Here is a 19,676-nt window from a genome sequence, read left to right on the forward strand (position 1 = left end):
CGCAAGTCTTCAACCTTCTATTTTATAATCCCTACCATCTATAAAGGTTGTATCCAGCGATCTGATCAAACAGGGGAGCTTTGGCAACCCATTCCGCAAGTGGTACCGCCAGAACTCGCCCTTGGACTCGCCATAAATCTTTCCCTCTGACTTTCATACCAACCCAGATTGGCCTATATAACCAGATTCGAATATGACCCCATGGAATTTCTCAACCAGATCAAGGATTTAAGCTCCGAGACCTGTGTCCATAATATATAACTTGCTATCCTCGACGTTGGACACTGTTCTAATAGCTTATAATGGCTGAACAACTGGATCTTGAGTGCGGAAACTCAAGTTAATGAGGGGCTAAGTGCGCCAGCGAAATATATTTTAAACCCTGGGACAAAGGTGAGAACGATAGAAATATTTATTAAGAGATAATAGTGACGGTTTCCTCATAGGTTCTTTGGGGGGCATTCCAGTTGCTCAATTGACATTCAAACCAGCTGCCAACTATGCGTCCCCGCGACGTTACAACCCATGCTTGAGCGATCCATGATCAATAGACATCCTGCGTCAGCCAATTTGGATGCAGATAGGTGGAACTACAACATCTCTAACTGGCTTCTTCCCATACCAGATGCACCCTCATGTGTCAGAAATCGTGGGGGCTTTGAGGTAGAGACTGTTTGGACTCAAAGGGTTTGGACATATATATACAGGTCTCTATTTACTCTGGACATCCTCCGGGTGATAACGAACTCGTTCAATGTCCCTGGACCAGAGATCGACGTATGCCCGTCATCACGGAACCCGCAGTCTATATATTATTTGGACCGTCTCCCAGGACTGTTGTAGGCACTGTAGCTGTCTCTGTATCAGCCGCTTGCGACGAAAGGAGTGTGGGTGGTGTGTTTATCCTACCCTAGCCTCATGCACCCTGTCTGTTAATCCCAACCTGTCTTCTTCCCTTGAACACTGAGATGTGCTGGTTGCATGAAATTCATACCGCAAAAGTCATCACCTCGAATGCTCAAAACAACTGTCACACCTGGAATCACGAGTTGTGCCATCCCAAGTGTCGCACGTGCCCTGATTTCGGCCCCTTTATTCACCTTCCCATCCTTTATCAGTGCTGCTATACCTGCAATGCTCAATCTGTTGTATAGACTGGCACGCGTCTGCGACTTCTGCGTTTACTTCCGCCTCAAGGAAGATAATCTTGAACACATCCCAATCATCTGTTTGTGTGCAGCAGCCCGGGACGCGTATCGCAAGCGTCGCCCAGAGTATTGACATCGTCGCTAAACTCTACGGGCCAGAAAGAGCGCAACAGATTATGGACGCAAATTAGCTTGGCTGAGAAGAGACTGAGGTAGAAGGGGGAAATTTTTGGATAAGTGATGTGGGATATATTGGAGGACGTATATATAATTAGTCCACGTTTTCTTGGAATGAATTAGCACATCTTGGATGCAATTCTGGGCAACGGCCCCATTCCTACACTGGGATCCTAGAATAAGGATAGTGGAGCCGGGAACTTACTACTGGACCTGCTGTTACGATTGTGCGAGAGTCCACGCACGCATGCAAACTCCTGCAGGTTAGTAGCATCTTGAGGTGTTGTGGGAACACTCGAGTGTCTTCCCTGGGTCCAGAGCACACGCCGTGCTGACTCGTCAGAACCAGTGACTTGTGCCGAGACTCAACTGGTGTAACTTCTCTCTTTTGATTAACTGAATCACTATCTAATTTAGGTGGCAGGTCAACTTCTTCAACCGTACTAACTAGCATACCTCCAGAGTCATTCGAGGAACGCTTCCCACCTTTCGATATCTACGCAACCCAAGCTTCAGTTCATTACTCCATTAACCAACTTGATCCACCATGTCTACACCAGCACGTGGTCACCAGGTTCAGGTTGAGCTGGCTCTGAGACCGCGAACTACCGTAACTGCACCAGCATCCACCCTTCAGGACCAAGTTGAGCTCGCTCTGCGATCGCGAATCAACATGACTGCATCGGCACGCAATAGTCAGGACCAAGTTGAGCTGTCTCTACAGAAGCTTCCTCTCACCTTCGCAGTAGATGTCTCGAGAAGCACAAGGGGAGCTGTTCTCCGACAAGAGCAGAATGCTATTCGGGAGATCTGTGGTGATTCCATGCCGCAGGATCTGGTGTCACAGTCAACCATTCTTCCTTGGTCTCACAGGGCCTTCCCACCGATGCATATAGCAGACGTCGACAAACTCAGCTCTGATAGAGGCACCAATCCCGGGGCTTTGCTGCAGAATCCCGCTTGCACATCTAGGCTCCAGGACGCCAGCCTATAGTTCCTCTTAACGGACGGCCGTATCAAAGAGCCACGGGTTCAGGAATTTGCCAGTGCTATATCTACCGCCGGTATCCATGGCACCGCCTGTGTAATTATTCTGTTTGGATATCCTGAAAGCTCTCCATCTCACTGCAATGTCTCAGTTGGGATGTCTGTGTTTGCCGTGGCCCCACACTGCATCTTTCTCTTTTCAGATGTACGAACTGGCATAGTGTATGTCTTACAGGCCAAAGGAAACTTCTCAGATATACTACCAGCAGAGAAGCGATTCTTGCCGTTTGGAGAGTGGACGAAATGGGCGGACCTAGTGACAATCAGATACGGCGATCTCACAAGGGTCAAGGTCCCAAGACCCATCAAACTGTCCCGGGATGTAGTCATACTCCCCAACGGGCTCCATTTTGACATGAAAAACATCTATACTGGCTCTATCTCTGAAGCAGACACGCTTGACTTGCTTTCGGACTACGACGCCCTAGATATCATCATCTTGGCTGCGAAGACACGGGGCAATAGTGATAAAGTCCAAAACTGGGTCTTGGAGTCCCGTCGAGCTATAGAATCAATGGATAATATCCTGTTTTCACCACGCGAAGACTTAGGTGGGGAAGCAAGAGGTCTGTTCCTCGCCCTCCTGGAGGCAATTGCTTTTGTGGGCGTGGATGGATCACAACCACGACCTCTGTGGCAAGCTTTTCTTGATCCGAATATTTTCTCAACGGTTGCGCTCATTAAGGCCAAACTCCGTGACCAGCACCATCGGAATTGGAAGCACTTTGAGTCGAAGATCAGGGAAGCTCATGACTATTCTTGCCAGATGAAGACAACTATTGAGGATGTCTTGGAAAGATTGAAAGTATTGACTCTGGATGAGTATTCAATGTCCCCAAGCGGCCTAACTCCAATGAGTTCGCCAGCTCCAGCGACTACACCATCAATTGGAGCCTCTCGTTCTATGAAGAAGCGATATAGTCCACTTGCCAATTTCAAGAGTTATCCGTATCCCTCTGGGTCTCTATATCCTTCGCTTGATACGGATCATGGCTCTACAGGCCGCGAATACCTGTTCCTACCAGGATACGAAGGCAGCAGAAACGCCGCTGCAGGATGCACAGTGCCCCAAAATTACCAAAGATGTCCTATATGTGGGAAGGATCAGTCTATACAGTGTCTCCTCCTCCAGACCCCGCGTGACTACACTGGCACACACCATGTTCCATAGGCCAATAGCTATGCCAGACACCGGTATCCAATGGTCCTGGGTAACTACCCCGAGACCGACATTATTTTGCCTCTGACAGCATGTGATGCTTGCGCTTGGATATTGCTGCAGGTTGGAGAATTACCCAATGGTGGACGTGTCGATGCTGCACTGCCCTTGGTCTCTCTGAACAAGGAGGTAAATCGACAGCAATGGGTTCAAACAATTAATAGGGTGTATCAATACCGCTTTCATGATGACACCACCCTTTTTACCTTTCTCTCTTCCGTATGCTTCAAAATGGAAGAGATTTCTAACGACGAGGAGACCTCGCCTGGCCTGATGAACTGTCTTGTATGGTGCTGCAGAATAATTAGCAGCCTTCCCGGCGAGCCTTCAAAGGCTGGTCTCTTACCAGCTCCACAATCGATTCCAGCTTCGGTGGCACTGCAGACTGTTGTTGCAGCAGGATTTTGTTACTCCCAGACGAACAATTTCCTCTCACATTTCCTACATTATCCTATTGAGGGGTCCGTCGCCATCGTCCGCATCGCCAGTCTGATAGAGACCATAGCTCCTCACATGGTCGAGCTTTACGTTTGGAAGCGGCTACTCTACCTGATAGCTGAACAGTACTTAGCGTTGCGCAGAAAGTATGGGCCTGAAGAGGCTGAGATTCCCACCCTCGGTAAGCCATTCCTGTCACCCGCCTGAATGGACAAGTGCAGCCAATACTGACTGACTAGTAGAACGGTTTTCATCTTCTTACTGTGTTTCTGTGGCCCAGCTAGGTGACCTTCTTCCATCGCTCGATCAGTTCCAGCGCTTGGGTGATTACTTTGCGCCTATTGAGAGAACTACCAAGTACCACGCTGCCTTGGCTGTCTTTCTGCACATCATGCGGAAAGTATCGGCTTTGTTCAGGCATGACCTCCGTGGAGTAGAATATTTTGTCTACTACATACGACGCTACGAAGACCAGCTGCGGAAGGCTAATAATCCATGCTGCAAGGTTTTCGATGAACCCACACTGGTTGGAGAAGGCGATGCTGAGAAGATGATTGGGTATGTGTATTCGTTGGATCCAGGGGAGTAAATTTGAGGTACCTTTGGTTTTATTTTTGGATCACTACGAAGTTACTAGTTATCATTCCACTATGCAGATTATCCTATGTGAGATATACTAGCTACACTTCAAAATTGCTTAGCTTTACTTTGCTATATCCAAGGAGAGGAGAAATTCACATATATTCACAACTGAAATAGTAGTAGATCGAAATCCCTTACAACATATCAACAATGGAACTACACCCATCATCATCATATATACTAACTAGTAGTAACATTGGAATGAATCATCTCCACAACTCCCCAAACCCAACATACAAATCCTTCTTCCCAATCTCCACCCCTTCCATCCGAATAATGCCATACGCCGTATTCAAATGGAAATAAATATTCGGCAACACCATCGTATGCGCATACAACGCATTCGTGACATCCACCTCCACACCCGGTCCCATCGGCGCCGGCTTAACTGTCTCCGCATTGCGATTCACCTCTTCCTTCTTAGTAGGATCGTTATCCGCATCCCGTAGAAGCTCCAGCACTTTATCGATGCGCGCGTAGCACTTTGCAAAAGATTGCGGGTTCCCCTCTGGTAGGAGCGTGGTGGGGAGGGTATCTGCTTCCGGGTGGTTGGTGAGACGGGCGATAAGACGGACGGAGAATGAGGTCGCGAGGCGGATTTGGTCTGTCAAGGGGTACATGGTTGGATGGAGGCGGGAGTTGAGGAGGAGAGAGGATGGGTTGGCGTGGGTGCCTTCGGCGGTGCGGAGGAGGTGGAGGAGGGTTTTGAGGATGCTGGTTAGGATGGGGAAGGTGGTGTCGTAGAGGGTGGAGGTTGTCATTTTGGATGTCTTTTGTCTTTCTTTATTTCAATTGAGCGATTGGGTGGTTGGTTGGTTGCTGTCGGGAGTGGGAGTAATTGTGAAGTGGTTATTCAGTTGATGTAGTTATGTAGTCCGGTGGTGAGTCACTGCGCTGGAATACAGGATGCTTTTGTAGTGTTTGGGTGGAGCTACTACTAGTGTCGAGGACAAAATCCAACGTCAGACAGAGTGGATAGTATCATACTATAGTGTGTTGCATAGCCACATTGCTCGGTCATGTCCGTTGTGTTTGTCGCAGTAAGATTGTGTTGATGCTGTTTGATCTTGGTTACAGAATCATGCGGATTCAATTACTGCCTGTCATGGCTATACACATTTACGAGATGGATGGTTGGAAGGATTGGAGTCAAGGTATATCATAGCTCTACTTGGTAACATTATTATATTGTTCAAGTCGTGTCAACCGGCCAGCGGTGACACTGACAAGGCATTATACTCAGTCTGTAGAGGCTACAGTCACTACGACACCCACTGAGGACACACCCGCTTCAAAAAGTTCATAAACTTGAAGAACCCGACCGCATACTCGACATTGCCATGCGGATCGACCACTCGCTCCGGGAATGCGATCCCCGCCCCATACAGACCCCGAACAACGCGGCCGTTGGAGTCGCGGAAGCCTCCCGAGACCGGGTCGAACTCGGGCTCCAATGCGGAGCCGTTGATTGACAGCTCTGGAAGCGGGTCCCGCGTGAAGCCGACGGCCTGTACCAGGTACGAGCACGAGGGTAGATGTCTCTCATATTGTGCCTGCTCCTGGTTTCCGCCGCAGTATACCTTGGTGATGAACCGGCCCGCCTCGGAATGAGGCAGCTTGTCATCCTCCAGTTGCTGGCGGGCAAAGTCGGCGGCAGACCCCTTCAGTCCGGTGTTATCCCGGAGGATCCAGCCGTCCATGAACTCGGCATACCGCAGAGAATGCCGTGTGAACCACTTGATACGGAGCTCGGGATGGGAAGTGCGGGCCAAGTCTACCAGGTTGAGGAGGGCTAGGATGGCGCTATGCGACGCTCCTACTACGGCGACGGTCAAGGGCTTGTCTCGGGGAAGATACGACACCAGGTCGCTGGGCTTCAGCACGAGATCCAGGTCCAGCCTTTCGATGTGATGCCCGGGTACTGAGATAGAGACCTCGGTTGGGGATGACCCTGTGCAAACGACAAGTCGAGGCGTGAGCACCTCTACTTCATCCTGAGAGTCCTGCAACCGGATGCGAACGGTCCAGGTAGCAGTCTATGCGGACGGCCAAATGTTAGCAAGACAAGGCGCTTAATCGCTTGCAGAGCTCTCTATAAACTGACTTTCTCGGCCAGGTTGGCAGCTGTGACAACTCCTCGACATGGCAGAACCCGTTCCATCTTTGTGACGCCATCGGTAAGGGCGCGGACCACATCAATAGCATGGTGCAGATGACAGGTTTTATTTTGGTCGAGTTTGGCCATCGTTGTGAATGGGTTGGGAATACGAGTGTTTTCGATTACGGTGCGGAAAGGTTGAACGGCCGTAGCGTATGCCTGAAAATAGCACACCTTGGTATTGCTGAATGAGCCCACAGAACCAGTCAGCAGGAGCGTTCCTCTTCTGGCACCCTGGCGCTTGTTCTGACGACCAGACCAAGGACTTGCTCACCTAGGAACCTCGCGGTATCTCTGGTTTATCCGGCCACCTTGGAATAGCGGGTCAACCCAGGCAATCTTCCCTCCCAGTTGCTTCTCAAGGAGATTTCCCACAACCGCCAGACCGGCTGGACCGGCTCCCACAACAACAGCAGCACATTTCTGAGGTTGAGCCATCCTCAAGTTGCTCATATAGATGGGGTAGAGCAAAGAGTAGCAGAAAGTCGAAAATACCACGAATTCACAGGGCTGAAAATAAGGGTGATGTGGCAGTCGAGGCGTGATCTCAACAGGGCGGGAGAGGCATTTATGGGGATGGGAGTCAGAACGCCAGGGGAGCTGGGACGTATTGCCGGCGTAATTCTCGGCGAAACAGGCGAACGAGAATCAAGGCCATGTTTTGGCGGGAGAGGGGAAGTCACAGACACAACACCATAAATGACCGCTCGAGAAGGGATAGCCGAGTGCCCGAAGGCCTAGATAGGATAGGCAGATGGGAAAATGGCCGATCAGCCAGTCATTCGGCTCGAATTCGAGTCACGGCGCAGGAAAACGGCGCAGAAACAAAGTCTCTCGGGCGAGATAACGCATCATGCCTCCGCCACGGCTGGTCAGGCGGTGATAACCGCACTGCTCACTGGCTCACACTGAACGAACGTATCACCGCTTCTCGCACGACTGATGGGTTGTTGCGCAATCCAAATGTGGCCAGCCCCACCCGGACTCGCTCCTGGAACATCCTGGGCCGCTTTCCGTCGGCAGTCACATTCTGTCGTCTTGGTTGGGAATGAAGGAGGGCCGCAGGGCGAAGGGGAGTCGGGGGGACGGTCACCGTTGAGCAGAGGGCATCATGGAGCTCCTGTTCAACTAATTGACAAGACTGTGTCATTCAGTTTGGTCCAAAAAGGAAGACAAGACCAGCGTTGCTGGTGATGGAGGAAGAGAGCGACCTTATATTCAAATGCGCAGATGACGAGATTGGGGGTCTTGGCGCAATTGCGTGATCGCCTTGAGGAATGAGGTGATGCTCTCCGGCCTGATCTGGCAGGCTGCCATCTATACTACAACACTGATATAGTTACCCCGGTTTATCGATAGCTGATAAGGAAGTATAGTTGGTTAGGCATCGTAGCTGCTTAGTAAATATTCCCAACATTAGCTAGTTAACTACACAGATACTCTGCTATTGAGTGATTTATTGTTTCTGCTCATCTCTCTACTAAAGATGCTGATTTAAGGATCCCCGCATTAGACCGCCCAAAACACCCGCACAGACACTCGCTGCACATGGTTCGACCACCCTCCAAACCGTGCTCGACCCCAGACAGCAATCGCATCTCCGACCTCCAGAGTACGGACTTGGCTTCCATCAAGCGTGGCCCGTCCTCGTCCCTGGGTACGTTCAATTTCCTCCGCTTCACTCGAGTCTGGAGCGATGTCATCCTGGTAATGCCAAACGATAGTATGTACCTGGGAATTTGGCACGGCCGTCTTATTCGACTGTAGCTTACGAGCCGTCGGCAGCAAGTTAGGGTGGTCGGGCCCAAAATGGAATGGACCTTGTGGTGGAGGCTGATTGTTTGCAGCTCTATTCTGATGTGCTGAGTGAATGACTTCGGTATCAAACCACGAATAAGAGCCCCCGTATTGGCCGCGGGTCCCTGCGCCACCACCCCAACCCTGATCGTGGGATGCAATAGTAAAGATGATCTGGCGGCATGGATGAGTAGTTCGATGGGGCAGCGGCTTTGGAGAGGGAGTATTCAAGGTCTGTGTGGTTTGAACATGATGTCAGCAGCAATGACCCGATTAAAAAGTTTCCGGCCGAAGTGAGACATATGCTAGCAGGTCAAAGACTCCAGCTTACCTGCACATCATAGCACAGAGGTACTGTCGTCAAAATCGCCTGATCCTGATCTTTCCGGATAACAGTCTCTCCCTCCAGGACAGACTCGGAAGAGGCCCAATACTCAGCTGCATCCACAATCATATCTACAATTTCAGCTGGCAGCAGTTCTTGCGAGTTCCTCGTCCATTGCCATATATGCTGTAGAATATACCGAACCTTCAGAACATCGAAGCAACTGGGGTAGTATGTGTCATCTTTTGGGGAAGAATCCTGGGTTTCCTCGGCTGGTGGGCTGTTTGCATCGTTGTTGTTCGGGAGGCGGTTTGGTCGTCGTCTAAAGACCAGGGGAAACATCATTATGCTCGTAGCCTGCGAGCCCACTTGAAAAAAAATTGTAGGGCCTCCTCAGGGTTGTCACTTATATGAACTTAATGTTGACTCTGGCGAAAACAATTGGCTTAAATCGTGTCGTAGTTCGGTGTCGCACTGACCAACTCGCTGAAGTCAGTATTGAATCTAATTGTTTGCCTTGACGAGGTTAGCCAAATGGCCACAATCGGGCAGCTACGCAATGAAGAGGTTACTCACTCAAGACAAGCTCATCTCGATAGTTGGGCCCTGGCACCAGTCTGACCCAAGTGTTGTCGGTCAATTTAGTGTAACCGTTCGATCTCACCCCGCCTTCCGGGCAGAATAATAGAGGGGAAGAAGGGGTGCCCGTGGGATCCACGCGCGAATAGTTATAAAAGGAATGAAAACTCTACCAATGATTTGACTGAAGAAATAATTCAATGCAATATATCTTATATAATTCTTAGAATGAAAGAGCGCTGCATATGTGAAGTGCGATCGAAGTGATTGATATCGTCAGGAGAAAGAGGCGCAATCGATAGGTGACGTCATGGGCGTGTTCCTGAAAGGGCCAAAGTTACACATCGCGTACAGCAGAACAGACACAATACAGACAGTTCACAACCGATGAATTGGCATGCAACAGATGGATATCTACTTAACAACAAGTCTCGTATCAATTGGCTTTTCGACATGCAGAATACACCCATAAAATAGGATACAAATTAAACGAAAAAGAAAACTCCAGGAGGCTCACGTCCCAGTCCATTAATCTGTCTTGCCCTTCTTCCACCCACCAGCGGCTTTGTAGGCCGCAGCACGCTTGCTGCTCCGGTTGTTCGGCTTGCCCTTGGAACCACGGCTCTTCGTCTTCACCCGAATGCGCGAAGAACCTTCAGTGGCCCGATGGCCTTCGAACACCAACGAGTTCTGCGAGATGGACTTCTGCGCATCGGCCTTCACCTTGGCCGCACCGGCCCGACCAAAGAGTCTGCCAGCGCGACCCTGCAGGGTCTTATCTGCCTCCCCAAGCGTCTTCTTCTGGCTGCCATTGTCTGCACGCTTCTTCAGAATCTTCTTGGCCCGCGACACACGGAGTTTGCGGGGGAGCATAGGCGGGTAATGCTTTCCATTGAGTAGAAGAGCCTCCTCTACATGGTTTTGATCATAAAACTGAACGTAGGCAAAACCTTTGCCGACCCGAGTGAGGCTGTCACGAACCACGCGGACCGATTCAACATTTCCGTTCTTGGATTTCTCCTTGTTCGAACCACCGGTGTGAGCGTTGAAGGTCCGCCAAAGTCCTTCTTCAACATCTGCGGGAGCTCTCTTTTTCTTCTTCTTCTCATCGTCGGGCTTGACCTCGTTGTCGACAAAGTCCAGGTTACCAACGAAGATACACCGTTTATGGTCGATCGGCGAAGGATGCGCGACACTGTCAACACGCAAATGCCGGTCCAAAATCACGGTACCGTTGAGCGCAGCGGGCGCCTTGCGCGCAGCTTGTGCAGAGCTGTAGACGACATATGCGTTGGTGCACGGCGTCGTATCATCCAGAACTTCTTGCTTGGCATATGAGGCTCTCTTGGGGACTCCGCCACCACTGGCAAATGCTGTGGAGCGGAAGCGAATAGATTCCACTTTGTGAGGTCCAGTAGACTCCGGTAGTGTAGAGAGGAAAGATCCTAGGTGTTTGAGGAGGGTCTTTTTGGCGGACTTGGACTTGATCGCCTCACTAGAGACATTGCCCAAGAAGACAGTCCGGTTGGATTTGTCCAGTTCCTTGGACTCGGCATCTCCAGTCTGACTCTCGTGCTTGGGGATGACCTTCTTTTCCTCATCCTCTTCAGAACTCTCCTCATCATTCTCATCCTCCTCCTCCTCGGATTGCTCAGCATCCTCTGCCTGCTCACCCTCTGCTGTCTTCTGTCGTTTCGCCTTCTCTTCCCGTCGCTTCTCATCCTCCTTCTTTTGCTCCTTCGCAATGCGACGCATGTAGGAGTCTTCGACATCCTCTGCAGTGGCCCTCTTGCGTTTGCGGCTGGGCGCCTCAGCGGCTACTTCGGCCTTTTCGCTACCCGCATCGCTCGATGCTTCCTGCATCTCCTCGTCCTCAGGCATAGATTCGTCTTCCGGTTCGGAGATCACATCTTCTTCTTCATCATCCTCGGTAGGGCGCTTTCCTGTTTGGGGAGCGGGAGCGGCGATTGCAACGGATGGAGCTTTTACTGGGCCAGCCTAATGATGGCCCATGAGGCTATGTTAGTCCGAGATATACTCGAGGAAAGAAAGGAGTTGTTGTTACGCACACTTGTCTCAAACAAGGCAGCTAGAGTTGGATCAATGGAGGCCTTCGCCCCCAAGAGAGGAAGAGACCTGTCTGACTTTCCCATAGTGTTAAAAGTCCAGGGATCCGGTCCCTTTTGGAGAATGAAGAAAAATGTAAGATGAAAAAGCTGACAGGCCTATAACTGTCAAGCTTCCGTACTGTCTGTGCTTGGCGTTTCTGTTCTGATATTTCCTACTTTTTTTACTTTTTCCTCTTTTTTTTTCTGGGTCTCGGCGATAGGCGCCGGAACGGTCACGTGGAAACTGATAGCGGTCCAACTGATGAAGAGACAATAAAGGCCTCCAACCACAGTGGAAGGGCACTTCAATGTTATATCTGTATGTATTTATCCTATATCAACCTGACACTAAAATATTATCCTGCGAAATCCGTGTGGCATTCAATTGAGTGAGGCACCGAGGATAATAAGCTGGACCCAAGTCAAGGCGGTGAGACTCCACGGGGCGCGGCAACGATACAGCCGGCAGAACGCGATACAGGCGGTATACGGGGAAGAGGAGCAGCAAAAGGGAAGCGGCCGGCCAGTCAGTGAATCAATCTCCATCATTGCTGCTGCTGCTGCTGCTGCTCTGCTCTGCTACTCTGCTGCTGCTCTGGTTCTTTCTCCCTCCGCCGCCGCCTCCTCCTCTTTTCCTCGCACCTCCAAGCTGCCATCGCTTCCCTAGCGCTTCAGACTTGGTGGTATTTATCTCCAGACCCTTTTCCCCACACTACTCACTCGCTTTCTGCTGGTTTCAACAATTTCCTCATCGAACCGTCTACCCTCCTCTTCCATGCCGCCCATCCTCCCGCTACGCTGCACTGTCGTCTTGCCCGCTTCGTGAGCGTTGACTTTCACCACCCCCTCCTACGTACAATACTTCCTATCGACGAGAGTCTGCGTGCGCGGATTCTGGCGAGTGGCTTTCATACTATATCTTGGTCAATACTTCCGAGTTCTTCTGGCTTGCTCCTATCTCCTCTCCGCGATCGCGGTGGTTCAGGGAACCGGACTCGGTCGCGGCAGCTGCGTCTTACGAGGTTCGCTGCTGGCGCATTACTGAACGGTATGTTCTTAGTGACTTCTCTTATGGATACACGGTTGGTGCTAGATACTCGCGCTGTTGTCATGGCTCTGGGAACTTGAGACAGCGCCCTGAGCGTTGCAGTTGGGTCGGCGCAGTTCCCAGAGCCCAAACCGGGAGCGAAAGTCACTTTCGCTCCGTCTGGGGTGTGATCAGAACCTCCGCACCGCCTTTGGCAACCCTCTTTCTCCCCTCTCATCCTCGACAATTTTCTCTACCCTCTTCTCTCCATCTAATGAGTTTCATGTCGCCGTATTTTGCCGTACCATGTTTTTTCTCAAGTTGTCTAACGTTTTGTTCTCCATTGAACTAGATTTACGACCCTGATCCTACCGACAACCACGGATTTGCCTACCCCCCACAGGTCTCCAGACCACAACCTCCACACACAACGTGCTCAATTCTTCCTCCGTGACCTTCCCCCTCTTCCTGTCGATAAATCTCATACTCGCGCATAATTATGGAGGTAGCCGAAAGCAGGGAACCTGTTTCGGTGGGTGCGCCAGCTGGAGCAGACCCTGCCGTCACCAATGGCGAACAGAACCTCCTTCTGGACGACTCATTCATGGGTGATGATAGATCTAGCAGTTTGAGTGAGATTGATGACGTATCTGAAAATATTCCATCCGACTATGAGTCCCCGAAGCCCGATAAAGTGGCCCCGGAAAACGATTCGGAAGCGGAAACAGAGCGCATCGAGGACTCACCAAACTTTCGTTCAAAAACAAACATCGTCGTGAGTGCCACTGGCTATGAGCCAAGTCCCAGCAAGCTGGCTCAGTCGACGACGTACGATGATGTGGAAGATGATGAAGAGCACGTGGCGGACGATTCGCCCAGTAAGCCTCGTGCTAAAACTACCCGCACCGCTGAAGTGGCCGATGATACACCCGGGCTTGAGGACTCTGCGCTCTCAGAAAGCACTGGCAAGAAGCGCAAGCGGCTAGAGTCCGGTGACGAGGGGGGCACTGAAATCGATGAAGAAGATTTGCCGCCCCAGAAGCGCCGTGGTTCAGTCAAGAGTGATCTTAGCGACCCTCCCCCGGATGATATCGTACTCACCCCCGAGCCAATGGACGAACCCCCCAAGCTTGTCGAGGAAGAAATCGCAGCCGACGACGTCCCCGAGTCGACTCTACCTGCGGTACCTACCAAAGGTAAAAGAGCTAAGAAGGGTAAGCGGAAGGGTCGGAAAACCAGAGATGCCGACGATGAAGCCGATAACGGCGCGCTTGAAACCGGCGCAGAGGCCGATGACATTGGCGAGGATGACGCTGCCGAGCGTGGTGAAGATGCGGATGATGGTGAAGCTGCCGCCGCCAAACTTGAGGAAGAGTGTAAGTTGCCCCAGAGATGCTGGCTCCGGTTTCTCCGATACTGATCTCCGCACCTAGCAGCCAAGAGGATATCTGCGATGGACTCTCTCGCCGTATTAGAACGGGAGTTTGCGACCCTACGTGACAAGTATGAACCTTACATCTTTGTGCATCATAAGTAAATTGCTAATCACATGGCTGCTAGGATCTATGACGAGAGGATATCGAAATTGAATCGAGAGCTAGAAATGCTCGACGCAAAGAATCCCACGCATCCTGAGTATCTGCGGCAGCTTGAATGCATCGGGCGGTATCGCGATACGAAAATCAAATACGAACAAACGCTCTTTCAATACAGGATGAAAGCATTGTTGAACAAGAGCCTCGCCGAACGTGCTCAGGTGCATAGCACCTTCTTCCAACGGACGCGAGATATTCGCGAAAAGCATTCAAGCGCAATCAGCAAGCAGTTTTACTCCATCCAGCATGATCGCTTCAAGACGGACGAGATTAGCCCGCAACATTACATTCCATTCCCCACCCGCCGGTCACAGCAGATTGCCCATCAAACCGCGTATAATCAAGAGGTTTCTATCATGGCGGGAGTTGCCAAATATGTCGGGTTTCCAGCTGCACCTGCGCTGTCCGCCGCTCGGCCATCGGAGCTTGATGAGGATCTGGAAAAGATGGGTGTAAGTCCAATCAAATCATGAGACATTTCGACGGTGAACGTCCAGTCTAATATGGCACACGCAGATCTCCATCGAACCCCGAGTCCCTGTATCACAGTCTCAGCCCACGCTCCCGAGGGGTGCCATGCCGGCCATGTCATCGAACGTCTACCGCACAGCTGCAGAAGAAGCTTTCCTGGAGCAGACGCCATGGGCCAATCCGCAGCACCCCATACATCAGCACCAGCAGATGCCACAACGACCACAGAGTCGCGTCTTCGAAAATCCTCGGGCAGGTCCTGTGTTTACGACACCTGCCGCACAAAAGCGAGTGGTCGATATACACGCACCCAACGGGTCTGCTTCTACTATCGCCGAAAACTCCTCAGCTAACAACACCCCCTACGACCAAGAACAACATCCTCAACATCCCGGACCCTTTGTAAACCCCGATTATGAGGCCGATAGGAGATCCGGGTTCCGATCATTAAGTTCCTCTCCCCTCGATGTACGCAAACCACATCCCGCCCCCTACAATACAACGCTCGGTCACCGCTCTCCCCAAGGAACCTCTCAAAATGCCGCCTATTCACCACCTTCGGCCCGACTCGGTCTCTTCCAGTCGGCTACCGTAAAACGTGACTCCTCGCCGCCACTGTCATCTCGGCCGGTTAACTCCATCCATCAGTCCACGGGCATCCTTGGCCCTGGGTCGAATCAGATGGCGGCGCGATAATAAAATTCTATCACGCAACAGCAAATTCACTACCTACCATCATTTCTTATGGGGTGTGGACATATTCTATACTCCATTGTACAGGGCTTCGCTTTTAGGTGTTGTAGAGTGTTTCTAATGTATGTACGGTTTTGGCATGTATGACTGGCACCAACAGGGACGAATTCAAGTGATCTATCTATTCTGCAATTTCTGCCGGTTCCTCTTATCTCGCTTTTTTTCTGATGAGGAACTGCTTTGGGGCAATGTGTGAATATGGGCGAACGGATGCATGGGCTGATAGCTAATACTTTTGCTGGGGGTCTCCTTTTTGGAAGCTTTTTTTTTCTTTTCCAGACAATCGCCGTCTTCTCTTTCTTCTTTTTATTCTTGCTGTTTACGATACATTCTACATATGCCCACGGTGTTATGTCTCCTTGCTCCATTGGCGTTGCTGGATATCTGTATTCTTTATTTCCCACGGAAAGCCGTGCATAGGAGGTTTATTAGAATAGAAACTCTCTTCGCTGATCAGTGCGACTATAGTTCGTTCTTTGATTATTATGTCTCTCTCAATCATCACACATGGGTGGTAGTACTCTGATTCCTATGCTACATCCGTATCTTTCAGAAAGTTTACTCGGTACAGACAGTATCTTTACCAAACCACAAAGCCACACGTACCGGATCAACATATCCGAGCGGAATCAATTCCTCGAACTACATAAGCATGTATTGATCGATACTTTGTATAGATTGAAATTTAGATAGTAGATGGATTGATAAGCCCCCGCCAACTTTGAATAAGTACTATTCCCCACATCTAGATAAGATAACCAGTCACTACTGTACTATAGTACTACCTACCCACCATGGGGGTTTCAACAATAGAAATAATGAGACAGTTGCAGGCTAATCTGACAGATAATACCCAGTACATTCATTTGATCAACCGACTGGCTATTTAGTCTATGCGAGCGACGCATTCACAAAGGAGGAAGTCATCCGTGAGTAGTGATTGCTTTGGTTTGTATGTATCCTCTTCTTTGGATGGGTTGTTAAAGGTAATACATAACACAGTAGGTATTTATTTAGATGCGAGGGGGTGTATTGTTTACAGACTCTTCCTCTTCTTGCTCAGGTAGTGGCCGGAGTGGCATCTGGTTGTGGTTGTTGTTGTGGTGGTGGTGGTGGAGTGGGGTTCGATTCTTCCGTGCCGTTGGTGAGAGGGGTATTGGATTCGGATGATGCGATGGGGCGAGATGCGAGGATGGCGTGTTGCTGAGGCTGGGATTGAGGAGGCTGGGTTGGTGTCTGTTGCCCTTCTTGTTGTTGTTGTTGCTGTTGCGGCTCGTCGGTATTCTTGGGACGCCATTTGGCGAGGAGTTTACCAGCCAAGGGACGGGATTCCTCGTCTAAAGTGTGGGGTAGTATGGTTAGCGCTGGGGTAGTGTATGCGGGTGAGGATGCAACTCACAGGTATCGTAGACGTCCTCCAGGGCGTTGAGACACATTTCCCGTGCGGGGGGTCGGAACATTATCAGATATCTTAATATGTTGTTAGCTTGCTGATGCATGGGTTTCCCTCTCTTTTGGGTGAGTATGGGACTTACAGTAGAGATTGAATACACAGATTCACTCGCTCTGGATCCTTTGCCAGACTGGCCACTCGCTTTGTGATAGGAATGGTTACCTCGGGTATCTCACTGAGGAACCGGATGAAGATCTTCGTGTCTCGAGAGTCCAGATACGGGAGGAACCCATCCAGGAGTCGCAGGACCCAGTGATCGTAGTGTAACGGGACTGTTACTTCCTCGTCCTCTTCGTTCCGTTGCTGCGCAGTGAACTCCATTTGCATCCGGTCGTTGTACCATTCCTCATTAAGCCACATGATGCCAATGTTCACGCGACCGCGAAAGTCCTCCAGGATATAACGGTAGAGGGTTTCTCGGATGGAGTCCGATATTGGGACCTTTCCCTTCTCGACTTTTCCGCCTACTGACTCCAGACCAGCTGGGGCTCGAGTGGCAAGTCTAGTGAGCAGGGTCACCCAAGCATCACGATCAAAGGTGCTTCCGGCCAGACGAGCAAAGCCTAGTTGCTGTTGACTCTTCCCTTTGGCCGGGTTAGGGGCAACCCCGGTAGAAGTCAGCATGCCAAACACTCTCCCAACAGCACTTCGACCAATGTCTGCGGCCTCATCTTCTGTCAGAGGCGGTGGCTGGGGTAGGACGAACGGGCCTAGAGATACTAGGTCCGGTTGGAGGTCGGCCACTTCAGCAGATATGGCTTCCGCTTGCTCGGCTGCGGGTTCGTGAATGTCCATGGGCTGGTACTCGGGTTCGTAGTCATCGTCATCTTCTGCCTCCGCCGTCACCGCTGGTGGTTGTGCAGCCTGCTGCTTTTGTATTGTTTGATACCGCATACGAACCGCCTGGGGCTCAGTCAGTACTAGTTGTCTTTCCTTGCTCTTAGTTTCAACATACCTCGATGGACTGGCTCATCATCGACTGGTCGACACGACCCAGGAGAGGAACGACGATTTTGAGTACAATATCGGTAGGCAATTGCTTCACATCAAAGTTGGACAGCTCCCTATCTTCGGTGAGCGTGAAGAGCTGTGAGTAGCTAGTCGGGCCTGGTGGCAGCGGCGGGATCTTGATCAGTGCTGGCGCTTCGGCATCAAGTTTCGCCCGTTTAGTGTTGTCTAGTCCGTCTGTTGGCTCAGAAGGCAAACCGCGCTTCCGTGAGGCTTCGTCGGCAACTTCTATACGCGATTGCATCAATCGGTCGATATATTGCTGCATCTTGCCCGCCAGTGGGTGGTTGGGGTTCCTGGGTAGAACAATCAGCAATCCATCCCGGTTATTCTTATGCCACCATGTCGTCTCACCTCTTGAGTATGTTGATCATCACCGCTCTGGCGGTCCGTTCCATCGACTTTACACCAACTCGGACCGAGGGGGTTATGGGAGCGCGCACTTGTCTCGCAGGGTAGAAGTTCATGATCGCGTTGATGATCTTGTTGCCCACGGACTGTCGGGTTCGGATAAGGACGGCCAGGCAGTTCAATGTCGCATTGACGAGAAGAGGATCACTTTCATAAATTAGCGACATCTTAGATTGACGTTTACGTGCTAAAAGAAGGGCCTTAAGTACCTTGACTCCTCTTGGAAGACAGATAGAAGTCGATCCAACAATCCGGACGCCTCTGCTTCCAGATTTGGCAGAGACAGGATGGCGTGGTTTCGGGGCACAATGGCCAAGGAGGTCTCATTCTGGTCGGGTCGCTAGGAAGACAGCGTTAACTTAGCGAAATACGCAAGGTCTCAGTCAACATACTCTAGGGTCGGCGATGGGACCATGCGTCTGCACGTGGACGACTCGCTGTACGAATTTGATGCAGCAAATCTTGACAGGGAAAGGGAAGGAGTCCCATCGACGTAGGATATCCTGTTTGATGGCTGTCATGTTCTCCCAAGCGGTTGCCTCTGCGGGGTGATTGATACTGCAAGGTCAAGCGTTAGTACACTGCAATGCCCAGTGGGTGCTCTAATTCTCATTGCAGCGCCATGCAGCAATCTACGAGAGCTCTCCCGAGGGGGGGCGAAACAGAAGCAAGCATCAGCCACCTACATATGCCTAAACACCAGCGGATACAAACTGGCCGCATTCTGCACTATATGTTTCAAGACCAAAGGATCCCCTTCCGGCAATTCCAATATCTCCCGTAATGTCTGCAGCACGTTCGGGGCCAACTGTTCCTTCTGGGTCGATGCCAACGCGGGACTGGCGAACGTCTCGGCCAGGAACTCCGATCCCCATTGTCGCAATTCCAGACGTGTACTTGCGCCAATTAACGGAAGGACACCGTTCACGATCTGCGGATAGAAGGCAGCATCGCCAAGGACGAGGTTTCGGGCGGCGTTCAGCTGGGCGATCTGATCGACGAGGTGGTCGGTCGACTGAGCCATTACGACTTGTTCAATGGCCGACTGAGCCGGCCAGATGGAAGGAAAGACGAGGATTGAGGGACCGGGTTTGCAAAGCGAAAGGGAACTGGTTGAGTTTGTCTACGTAGGGGAGAGGGACATTCACGGTGCAAGCACCGGGCTTAAGTGCGACTAGATAATCTGCCGACGCGGCGCATACAGCGTAAAGGTGAGTACCGGTGACTGGTAAATAGGGGAGTAAGACAACGACGACTCGGGTGGGAAGAAAGAGGTGGTGCAAATAAGAAATATCAAGCGAGAAACCCGAGGAAGGAAGA

The 19,676-nt window shown here is 51.0% G+C and overlaps 8 protein-coding genes across 8 annotated transcripts; 3 read left to right on the forward strand and 5 right to left on the reverse strand.

Moving 5' to 3' along the window:
- Positions 1 to 1,872: 1,872 nt before the first annotated feature.
- On the forward strand, positions 1,873 to 4,618 carry ASPBRDRAFT_674016 (uncharacterized protein; the record flags this gene model as incomplete). The annotated part of the gene is made up of 4 exons (XM_067628884.1): positions 1,873 to 2,318; positions 2,373 to 3,488; positions 3,552 to 4,210; positions 4,272 to 4,618. 4 exons carry the CDS (start codon positions 1,873 to 1,875, stop codon positions 4,616 to 4,618), a joined length of 2,568 nt encoding a protein of 855 aa, XP_067478814.1.
- A 132-nt stretch (positions 4,619 to 4,750) lies between these two features.
- On the reverse strand, positions 4,751 to 5,722 carry ASPBRDRAFT_42912 (DUF1993 domain-containing protein). Its single transcript, XM_067624894.1, has one exon. It carries the CDS (start codon positions 5,430 to 5,432, stop codon positions 4,878 to 4,880), a length of 555 nt encoding a protein of 184 aa, XP_067478815.1. The 5' UTR covers positions 5,433 to 5,722; the 3' UTR covers positions 4,751 to 4,877.
- An 84-nt stretch (positions 5,723 to 5,806) lies between these two features.
- Positions 5,807 to 7,267, reverse strand: ASPBRDRAFT_151965 (uncharacterized protein; the record flags this gene model as incomplete). Its single annotated transcript, XM_067619335.1, has 3 exons — positions 5,807 to 6,707; positions 6,776 to 7,069; positions 7,112 to 7,267. The coding sequence occupies 3 exons, from the start codon at positions 7,265 to 7,267 to the stop codon at positions 5,934 to 5,936; spliced, it is 1,224 nt and encodes a 407-aa protein (XP_067478816.1). The 3' UTR covers positions 5,807 to 5,933.
- Positions 7,268 to 7,399: 132 nt separating this feature from the next.
- ASPBRDRAFT_54876 (uncharacterized protein) lies at positions 7,400 to 8,168 on the forward strand (the record flags this gene model as incomplete). Its single annotated transcript, XM_067627310.1, has 4 exons — positions 7,400 to 7,487; positions 7,584 to 7,700; positions 7,803 to 8,012; positions 8,068 to 8,168. The coding sequence occupies 4 exons, from the start codon at positions 7,400 to 7,402 to the stop codon at positions 8,166 to 8,168; spliced, it is 516 nt and encodes a 171-aa protein (XP_067478817.1).
- A 36-nt stretch (positions 8,169 to 8,204) lies between these two features.
- On the reverse strand, positions 8,205 to 9,780 carry ASPBRDRAFT_206925 (uncharacterized protein). Its single transcript, XM_067621784.1, has 3 exons — positions 9,528 to 9,780; positions 8,958 to 9,467; positions 8,205 to 8,860 (listed from the first exon to the last, which is right to left on the reverse strand). Exons 2-3 carry the CDS (start codon positions 9,294 to 9,296, stop codon positions 8,339 to 8,341), a joined length of 861 nt encoding a protein of 286 aa, XP_067478818.1. The 5' UTR covers positions 9,297 to 9,467; positions 9,528 to 9,780; the 3' UTR covers positions 8,205 to 8,338.
- A 278-nt stretch (positions 9,781 to 10,058) lies between these two features.
- Positions 10,059 to 11,683, reverse strand: nop12 (rRNA-processing protein NOP12; the record flags this gene model as incomplete). Its single annotated transcript, XM_067622717.1, has 2 exons — positions 10,059 to 11,528; positions 11,600 to 11,683. The coding sequence occupies 2 exons, from the start codon at positions 11,681 to 11,683 to the stop codon at positions 10,059 to 10,061; spliced, it is 1,554 nt and encodes a 517-aa protein (XP_067478819.1).
- A 1,481-nt stretch (positions 11,684 to 13,164) lies between these two features.
- ASPBRDRAFT_195744 (uncharacterized protein) lies at positions 13,165 to 15,427 on the forward strand (the record flags this gene model as incomplete). The annotated part of the gene is made up of 4 exons (XM_067620898.1): positions 13,165 to 14,041; positions 14,099 to 14,168; positions 14,226 to 14,712; positions 14,777 to 15,427. The coding sequence occupies 4 exons, from the start codon at positions 13,165 to 13,167 to the stop codon at positions 15,425 to 15,427; spliced, it is 2,085 nt and encodes a 694-aa protein (XP_067478820.1).
- A 1,116-nt stretch (positions 15,428 to 16,543) lies between these two features.
- Positions 16,544 to 19,380, reverse strand: ASPBRDRAFT_125376 (RNA-processing protein PTA1; the record flags this gene model as incomplete). The annotated part of the gene is made up of 8 exons (XM_067617784.1): positions 16,544 to 16,821; positions 16,884 to 16,954; positions 17,020 to 17,840; positions 17,893 to 18,241; positions 18,300 to 18,503; positions 18,566 to 18,696; positions 18,749 to 18,914; positions 19,043 to 19,380. The coding sequence occupies 8 exons, from the start codon at positions 19,378 to 19,380 to the stop codon at positions 16,544 to 16,546; spliced, it is 2,358 nt and encodes a 785-aa protein (XP_067478821.1).
- Positions 19,381 to 19,676: the final 296 nt, after the last annotated feature.

This window comes from Aspergillus brasiliensis, assembly GCF_001889945.1.
Source record: "Aspergillus brasiliensis CBS 101740 unplaced genomic scaffold ASPBRscaffold_6, whole genome shotgun sequence".
Classification (NCBI taxonomy): Eukaryota; Fungi; Ascomycota; class Eurotiomycetes; order Eurotiales; family Aspergillaceae; genus Aspergillus; species Aspergillus brasiliensis.

Coding starts and splice junctions, on each gene's coding strand:
- ASPBRDRAFT_42912 (XM_067624894.1), bottom strand. CDS start 5,432: ATGACAACCTCCACCCTCTACGACACCACCTTCCCCATCCTAACCAGC.
- ASPBRDRAFT_206925 (XM_067621784.1), bottom strand. CDS start 9,296: ATGATGTTTCCCCTGGTCTTTAGACGACGACCAAACCGCCTCCCGAAC. Junction 8,861..8,957: donor CTCTGTGCTATGATGTGCAG/GTAAGCTGGAGT, acceptor CAAACCACACAG/ACCTTGAATACTCCCTCTCC.